General features: G+C 37.4%; 1 protein-coding gene across 2 annotated transcripts; it reads right to left on the bottom strand.

Moving 5' to 3' along the window:
- Window positions 1-2497: 2497 nt before the first annotated feature.
- rwdd3 (RWD domain containing 3) lies at window positions 2498-8686 on the bottom strand. 2 transcript variants are annotated; one of them, XM_059345557.1, is made up of 5 exons: window positions 8368-8686; window positions 7673-7905; window positions 7349-7570; window positions 5885-6003; window positions 2498-4733 (listed from the first exon to the last, which is right to left on the bottom strand). In XM_059345557.1, exons 1-5 carry the CDS (start codon window positions 8450-8452, stop codon window positions 4619-4621), a joined length of 774 nt encoding a protein of 257 aa, XP_059201540.1. In that variant the 5' UTR covers window positions 8453-8686; the 3' UTR covers window positions 2498-4618. The 2 variants fall into 2 exon arrangements, with proteins under 2 accessions (XP_059201540.1, XP_059201532.1); XM_059345549.1 differs by having other exon boundaries at window positions 7349-7573; window positions 8368-8678.
- Between the last annotated feature and the right edge of the window lie 872 nt (window positions 8687-9558).

The following is a 9558-nucleotide window of genomic DNA, read 5'->3' as shown; positions in this document are numbered from 1 at the left end:
GGACATATTTCATATCAAACACATTTTTCAAGGGAAGTCCATTCAATATGTAAACAAGGGCAACCAATTTCATTAAAATGAGATTAAATATGTACTTAAGCCTGTCATAAATTGCAACAGAATGCTTTTACTATGCCTGGGCAGTAAACATCTTCTCAACATACACTATCAGTCTGTTTCACAGTTATAACAGTTTTATTCTTTTCTGAAACTATTTATATATATATATATATATATATATATATATATATATATATATATATATATATATATGATGTCATGACACCTTTGTAATGGGTCGGTCATTCAATATCGCCTCCACCTACTGTAAAATCCCTTTGATCCATCATTTCTAACAAAGGTTTGTACACATGATCTCAGGACCATCCTGATTATTCAGTCACTCAGTATCTCTCTTGCTGTCAACGTCGGCAAACTGCTGGATACTACAAAGCAGAAAATCCAACTGTTAGTGAACCTGTTCATGCAGGGGTTTTATTTTAATTAGGCTTATTTGCATCTCTATGCGTTGAAAATGGAGGTTCTTTAACTGTTAAGAGATATAACAGGATCAAATGAACACAATTCTTGTTGTTTGAACCCACAGATGGTGGAATATAACTAAGTACATTTACACAAGCCCTGACCTTTTAAAATGTTTTACAAGTACAATTTTGAGGTACGTGTACTTTACTCATACTTGAGAATTTACATTTTATGTAAATTTATACTTATACCCCAAGTACAATATTTGAGGGAAATATTGTACTTTTTACTCCACTACATTTAACTGCCAGCTTAGTTACTTTTCAGGTCAAGATTTAACATAATAAAAATGATACATTTAAAGTGATTAGACATTTGTCATAACCCGGCTCCTAGGCTATGACAAATATGGAACAGGACACAAAGGATGTCTAGAAATTAATGAATTTATTAAATTAACTTAAACAACCGTGGTGATAAGTACAAATGTGAAGTGTGTAAGTCAGTAATATCAGTAATGTAAATGTGGATGTGTGAGCAATATGAAGTGGCGGGATGCAGCCGAGAGAGAATGAAAGCAGCGTTGAAACTGGGTTTTTTATCCTTTTAGGAGCGCCTGAACCAGGTGCTCCAAATCTGCAATCTGCTGATGGTACCTTCAAGGACACATAGGAGAAACTGATCGACCACATCAGCACATCAACACTAGACGGGGACCGTCACACATTTTTAAATAAAAACTCATAACTTATATTAAGTAGTTAAAAATTAGCCCTATCTTACAAAATTAAAATGTTGCTTACATAAATTCATCATTACAAATAGTCTAATACTATATAAAGAATTTAGATAACAATCTGAATGAGTCCATTCTGCATAACAAGTACTCTTACTTTTGATTGACTTTGAGTACATTGATGATTGAAAGTTTGAATGAAGGATTTTACTTTTTAATTTTGCAGTGTGGTATTAGTGCAATAACTTATGTAAGGGATCTGAATACTTTTTCCAACACTGTCTTTAGCAGAGTGAGCACAAGGCTGCAGCTACACTCAGAACTAGGTCTCTGTGTCCCCCTCATAGACCCGTTTGAAACTCCAAGTTTGGCGTTATGGCTGTCGCAATCTTTGTCTTTTGAAACCGGGAGAGACCATATTTGGACTGAGGAGGCACGAGGACGGGTGCATCTAAAAATTAACTGTTAACAATAAAACAAAATGTTTATTTACCGTACAAAATGAATGACTCCTGGAGTGTCTTTTAGTACAACCGAACAAGACATTTTTACATGAAAAAAGCGTCAAATAAACTTTCATGAACTGAAAACACAAGGTGAAAGGGTCAGAGTGGCAACCATAATGTTGCCAGGAGATTTTTTTCTGAGGTATTAAATTAAGTGAGGAGCTGTCTCATTTTGTATTGAGATAGATAGGACCAGATTTATTTTGCAACTGCTGTTGGTGACCCCTGTTGGATTTTTGAAAGATTGCAGGTTCAAGCCACTTCGGGTTTGCTTCGCTGCTCAGACCAAGAGGTTGCCGTCTGGTGCTCCTCATTGCCTGTCAAACACCAAACTACCAGTACAACATGAAGACTTTATGTCACTGTGTAGAATACGTGTTTTGAAGTGGCTTACAGAGCTGTCAGTAACAAGTATGATGTCTTTCAAGGTGACAAACAGGTAGAAGTTTGTTGTTGTCTCTGATGGTTCTGTTATCATGTTGTTTATGGCCATATGGTGTCACAAGAGTAACATCTAAATGGACAGCACCATCTACTGGATACTTGGAAATATATTCCAATATGTCTAAAGTAAGTGAATAATTACATAATAAAATGGATTTGGGGTATTGATTAAGTCACTGAGATGGATTATTGATGTACCCCCAACAATAACTCTTTTCTGAATACTAGCCCAGCCTTGCCTTACTGTGCCATTTTTAGTTAACTTCTTCAAACTCACATTAAAGAATATATACAATGAAACAGGATATGAACTGAAACAATACACTTAAATTTAAAAAAAGTTTATGACAGTTTACCATAACAGTATCACACATTAAATGTTTAAAGGTTATCAAAATTCATAGGACCAGGTCTACTTAAAGAGACAGAAGAAAGAGACACTTGTCTGCCTCTTAGGGTGACCACAGCCCAACACATAGTAGATTTGAGTGTTACCAGTGTTGACAGGTAGTCTGACAGGTTAACAGTTAAATGTTTATGTTGTCTTTGTAACTTAAAAAAAATGAAAACTTTACTTTTGGCTGCTCTTGTAAGACCATATGGCCATTTTTTCCCCAAATCTCCAAGTCTGGAAAATTACCAGGGCTAGCTTACTACCACAGTCTGCTGATCTGTAAGATTTGGAGTGCTGCAGTCTGCCTGTAAATCATCTTTGGATTTCAGTCGGAAAAAAACCCTCTGAGAAGGGCTTTCTGCTGACCAAACCCAGTTAGATAGTTTCAAAATGAGGCACATTGTCTCAATATGCGGGACACAGGAAACGGATCAAAAATGCTGTTCATGCCCAAATAGGGATACCACCCTAATGTCACCGTAAATGCCATACACTGCATTGTATCTGCAGATGTGCAGCACAATTCAGAAATATGGCAACTTGTCTGAAAACATTTTGGAAAAAAAATTCAAGGAATACTTTTCTCAATACCTGTTTACAAGTAATGTAGTGTAAATCACAATACCTCCTTACTTTGCTGCATCATTGCGCGATGTCCAATATTCTCCTTTTATTGAATTTTTTATCTGATTTCATGGAATGTCTCATTGGCGGCAGCTATTAGGACTGAAGATACATTAAGTACAAATATTTTTGAGGTGTTTCTCTTTCCGTGGTTAAGTTTAGGTACAGCGAAGATCTAAAGGATACATTCTCACATGTAGTTTGGTTCATTTGGTTTGGACCAAGGGAAAAAAAGATTGTTACTTCATAGATTCAGTCCAATTTGTGTTCCCCTTGACCTATTACAAACTAGCCAATCAGTCCATCAATGACAATTAAATCAAGTGCCAAAATACACATCAGCAATAAAGAAACCATGTTTTTTTTTGCGTTACAACCACCAGTCACTGTGTCTGCTGTTGAGCCAATGCTACAGCAGTTATAGCATTGTGTTGGAGATAGGTATTTGGAGGAGGCTTTACATTTAACTTGGAATTCTGGCAGTCAGCTCCTTCTGTGTGCATCTGTTTTTACAGTCCAGCTGCTCAGTCCTTTGTCCATGTATCTTTAAACTGTACAAATAAATAAATAAATAAATGCCTGGAATCTCAGACATTGTGAGTGCGTTCCCTGGAAGTCTGTGAATGTTGATGGCTGTCCAAATCCACAACTCATCCTGTCCACAGAGGCAACAAAGTGGACTTTCTGCAGTTTTCCAAAGAGTCCACTTGAAGTTCAGACTTCTCCAGACTGTACTGGTGTAATAACCCACAATTCATTGCAATACATGTGTGATGTAGTTTTCCCAGCTGACATTGGGCGAGAGGCGGGGTACACCCTGAACAGATCGCCAGACTATCGCAGGGCTGACATATAGAGACAGACAGTCACGCTCTCATTCACACCTATGGGCAGTTTAGAGTCACCGATTAAGCCTAAGTCCATGTTTTTGGACTGAGAGCGTGATTGTCTGTATCTATACGTCAGCCCTGCGATAGTCTGCGATCTGTGTAGGCGTAGTTTTCTCAGGCGCTGACTAAAAGAACAACACAAACTTATTATGAATGTGTTAAACAATTACTGGTTTATGTTAAGTTGCAAGAATCATGTAGGCCAGAAATAACATATTATATATAATATATTCCAATATGTAATAATAATATAATGTTTAATAATGTTTGTGTAGTTGAAATTGTGTACTCTATGTGCTGTATAGAAATACAGAAATATTAATTTATTCACTCAAAAAAAAGCATATAAATGGGATTTAAACCTTCATGGAGATATGAGCAGACAGATGAATCATTAACCAGCCTCAGCTGAGGGCCTAATGTGAATATGGTAATGATGGATTATGATTGTTGTTTTCAACATTTATACAGCAACGAGAGAAACAGACTTTAGGCCTGACTGGTGGTCACAGTGGTCACCATGGTAACTTGTGTGCTGTCAGTCACTTAATGATGGCAGAATCTGCTGAAATAGTTCAGTCATGTGGATTTCTTGGAAGGCTGCGGTCAGCTCTGGCAATGACTCGTAGTTCTTAACTTCAAAACCCTGGAGACTGAGGAGACAGAAACAGAGAGAATCCATATGAGAGCTGCAGATCCAACACCAAGTGTTAAGGAAGTTATTATTACAGGGTATCTGTGGGGTCTTAAAACATCTAAAATCAACTCATTTGAATTTAAGGCCATAAAATGTGTAAAATCCTCTTAAAATCTCATGAAATGTCTTGAATACAATTTTGAAAGGTCTAATGTATTAACATTACTTTTATTTAAAACAAATGCATAAACTTCAGTCTCACTTTTAAATGTTTTGATTTTTGAGGACACTATAACATAGCTAAAAATGGAACTAACGTTTAGCACCTTTGCAGCCCGGTCACAATTTATCGAGCACAACCAGCTAGCATGCTGTGCGCGCGCTGTGGTGTGTTACAGGCAAAGCCAAGCCCACAGCAAAGCCAAATTACTTGTATAAGATAGGTAAGTGCAAGTTCAACAATTTGTGGCTCCAGAAAGAACAATTTACTTCCTCACTGTCTCATTTTAAATCTCTTCTTAAAACCCACCTCTTCTCGTTGGCTTTATACACCACGTAGAGTGTTGATTTTATGATTGTTTATTTTATGAATTTATGTGTATACATGCATATTTTATTTTGTGCGGGCAGTGCATTTTATTTATTTTTATTTTATTCTATTTTTATTCTATTCTATCCGATTGTATTTCAGTGTTTTATTGTCTACTTATCTTTTTTATTGTGCTTTTATTGTGTTATCTATGTATTGTGTTTTTGTGCAGCACTTAGAAAACCTTGTGTTTGCTATAAACGTGCTTTATAAATAAAGTGGATTGGATTGGATTTAATACATGGTTGAAGCCGGTGGATGGAAACATATTTGAGGCACGCTGCCTCATCCTGCAAGAAAACTTTGAAACTTGGAACATTGGGCATCAAGGCAGTGGAATCCCACGGCAATTCAGAAAAACATAAAGCGCTCATAAAATGCCAGCAGCAAACACTTTCAAACAGCAATTATTGTTCCACATGTTTTGCCAGTATGGATGTGAAATGGGTCTTACATTTTATGCATTATGGTCTTTAAAAAGTCTTAAAAAGTCTTAAATTTGACTTGTTGAAACCTGCAGAGACCCTGTATCATTCCTATGGTCTGCTACAGCAGAGCCATATGTCTGTGATACATACCCATGTCCACAGGAGGAAGACAAAGGGCTTTCAATGACAACCTTCATCATCCGCTCTTTGCATTTCTTGCCTGAAGAATCCACATCCACCTTCACAGTCTTCAAAAGGCGACAAAACTCCTGAAAAGCCATGATTACAGTCACAACAGTCACAATACATTCCAAGGAGTCGTTCATTCATGACTGGACCAACAGCAGAACATTCACATTTCAAGTTACTGTAGTAGAAAACGGAAGTACAAGAAACACTGTCTTCGGCATATGTACTGTTACTGCATTTATCATTGCGATACATTTGTTTCCTAAATTGGACATTGTTTCAGCCACCTTGGTTAGCTCTGGCTTCTAAATCAGTCTGAATTTCGACTAAATCATCCATTGTCAGATGTTCAGTTTGATAGGGGTCTTGAAGTTTGACCTGCTCATGATCTGATTACTTACATGGTAGCCTGACCTCTGATGTAGACTGTTGGGATAAGTCAAACATTGGTCACCTATTGTAGATGGAATTTTATTTGCCTGTTCTGTGTTTTAATTATTAAATATAAATAACAAATAACTTATTTTTGCCCACAGCTTTTCTTTGTGCTAGGCTCTGTATAACTGTTGTGCATCCTGTTCATGGTTTAAAACCAACATTGACTATTATTTTATAACAGGAAATGAACAGTGCTCTGGTGTTTAATTCCGATGCTTTGTTGCCCGATCCATCCACCGCAACCCCCTCTGTCTGCAGACTATGTCACTCTATAATAATGTCACACGACTTTCTCTGTTGCTCTAAAGAGGTTAAAAAGAGAAGAGGTCATGGGGTGAAATGGTGTCATATCATTTAGGAACAACATATGCACAGTGTAACTAGAGCTGCAATGTTGGAGAGTTACAAAGCTAGAAATAACGAAAAGTTTTGGGGGCACTCGTCCTGGCTTAAGCAAGGTGTTCTATGATTGTGGGCCATATGAACAGCCTTTTTGCAAGTCCAGACAAAATTTTACAATCATACATTACTTGTACCCCAGTGATAGGATTTGTCTGTGTGACTACTGTCGGCCACTAGACGGCACTGTCGCCTGAAACTAAACATGTTTTGGGGCACTTTGAGGACAGTCTCAAACTGTCCAACTATTCTGATGATCAATTTATCATTTAAATGATCCAAACCTTCCCTTGTTTGAGACTCTCAAATGTGAATATTTGCTGCTTTTATATGAAAATGATGGTGATTTCAATATTTTGGGGGTTTGGACTATTGGACTAACAAAACAAAACTTTTAATGACATATTCTTGTGATAAACTTGGCCTGTTTTACATGTAATGTACGTTTTTGAGTGCATATTCAATAAATCGTACAATTCACAAGACCATACACTTGTGCAATACAGCTATGTACTATTACCATGTTGTGAACAAGACCTACATGAAAAGAAGTATTGTCTGTGAGACAGTGAGCGTGAGGGGTGGTACCTTGATGTTAGGTCTGGCTCCCTGCAAGATAATCAGTATACTACGTCCCAGTAATAACCTCCCAGTGAGCTGCAGCTGCTGGGTCCATCGCTCCAGCAGACTGATGTAACGATTCCGAGATCGGATGTGGTCCAACGACAGCACTGTCATCCACTCCTCCTCTTTTTCCCTCTCTTTGTCGTCCTCCTCATGAGCGCTGCAGTTCTCTTTCACCTCAGTAGACTGCTATTTCAACACAGATCAAATGAGTGTTTGAGTTACTGTTGTTCCATTATATATAACCAGCTAGATTTTCAAATGTACAGCTCATTTAAGTTAATTTACCTGCAACCACTCCACTAGCTGATGAACCATTGGTTCTGGAGGTAAAGCTGCAGCTTGATCCAGCAGCTTCTGTCTGATGTTGTGACACTGAGTCCTAGAAAGACCAGTGGAAGAGACGGAGATGGACGGGGGACAGGAAGGGTAGTGGGGGTGCAGATGGAACAACAGTCTTACGTCCAGCCCTCTTTCTCCTCCAACATTGCTGTTGATTTGGACCATGAGCCCATCCTGAGCTAGAGGGCAAACAGAGTGATGTTGCTGCATTACTTTGACACTAAACAGTTAGAGTTACATTTCTTTTTCTCAAGTCTTATATTCATATTGTTTTTCTTCAACAGATTACAAGTTAGAGGACGGCTTTTGTTATTGTCAATGTCATGTTGAAGTTAAAGTGTGAATTAATCAGAAACAGCTGACCCTACATAGAATCTGATCATTGAGATTACATCAATTGAAACAGTCTTGGTTTTATTTTACTGTGTATTGGCGGCATTTCACCTTTCAAGGGGAAACGTGACATTGTTCATTATAAAACTATTATATTTGTCTCGTTATCATCATGTAACGTTCGCATACAAGTAGGCTACTTGGAAACTTGGATTTAATAGTTGCATGCAGACTAGGCTTCATATTGTTATGCCATGGTCAATTTGTACAGTTTAGCGGTGTTTAGAGGGAAAGGTGAACTTATTTACCAGACTCCTGGATGAGCTGGAACTCTCCTTCACCGCAGTAAATGGACGATAAAACGGAAACTTCCTCAAAAGCAGCTTCGGACATATTTACGAATTTACATCATGTCGCTAGTTTCCAAACAACAGCATTAAACAAGCGCCATGTTATAAAAACGTTGTGTTAGTTACAGACATGTTTCAGTAAACTCAGTTGGTATGTTGTTGCTACACATGTCCGCCACTTTTTGTCGTCCGGGTACATCAGTTCCGTGCCACAATTTCCACACTGGAAGATTCACTTTTCACTTTCAAAACGTTTCCTTATTTTGTATTAATGATTAATAACCAGTCTGTCTTCTGTTATAAACATTCCTCGTCATTCCTGTCTTAATATTCAACAGTAATATTAATAGTAAACATATTTGTATATTTTGTTAGATTTATTTATTTATTATATTCAGTGTTCACTTCGGTTTTTAAAGACATTAAAAAAATTGCATGTTGGGCATGTTGATATATTAAGCGGTAAGAGAATTGTCTTGTTCTCAGAGGAGCATTTTAATTTCAAGAGCGCAATAAGCTCTTTAAATCTATCTATCTATCTATCTATCTATCTATCTCTCTATCTCTCTCTCTCTCTATCATCCATCCATCCATCCATCCATCCATCCATCCATCTATCTATCTATCTATCTATCTATCTATCTATCTATCTATCTATCTATCTATCTATCTATCTATCTATCTATCTATCTATCTATCTATCTATCTATCTCCCACAGCATTGTCAGCTAATACCATGTGTAGGTGTATGTATGTTTTTTTGCACATACCCATCATTTATAGATCTGGCCCCTAGTGTGTGGTTGCTATTTCCTGATTGGGTGGTTGAGCTTCCCTCTAACTAGTTTCAGGGTTAGACTTGCGCACATACAAAATAGAACATTGTCTGTGTGTGTGTGTCTGTGTGTGTGTGTGTGTGTGTGTGTGGGAGGGGGGGTGTTAGCCACTGTGGATACATTTATCTATCTTTGTGTTAGCTGCCTTGGTGATGCTTGCCACTTTCTATTTATAGTGTTTTTCACTTGAAGACAACCCATTATTTGTTTAACTAGGCTTGTTGTAGCTCAAACTGATCTTTTAAGTATGAATAAATGATATATTAGCCACTATAAAGCCATTTGTTACAAAATATATATTTTTTATAATCAG

The sequence above is a fragment of the Centropristis striata genome, chromosome 2, assembly GCF_030273125.1.
Source record: "Centropristis striata isolate RG_2023a ecotype Rhode Island chromosome 2, C.striata_1.0, whole genome shotgun sequence".
Classification (NCBI taxonomy): domain Eukaryota; kingdom Metazoa; phylum Chordata; class Actinopteri; order Perciformes; family Serranidae; genus Centropristis; species Centropristis striata.
This window is presented reverse-complemented; position numbering and strand designations above follow the sequence as displayed.

Bases quoted from the DNA above. Each gene is read 5' to 3' on its own strand.
- rwdd3 (XM_059345549.1), bottom strand. From the start codon at position 8,452: ATGTCCGAAGCTGCTTTTGAGGAAGTTTCCGTTTTATCGTCCATTTAC. The intron at 7,906-8,367 runs GTAAATAAGTTC...TTTGCCCTCTAG, and splicing joins CCAGCTCATCCAGGAGTCTG to CTCAGGATGGGCTCATGGTC. The intron at 6,004-7,348 runs GTACCACCCCTC...ATGGCTTTTCAG, and splicing joins GAGCCAGACCTAACATCAAG to GAGTTTTGTCGCCTTTTGAA.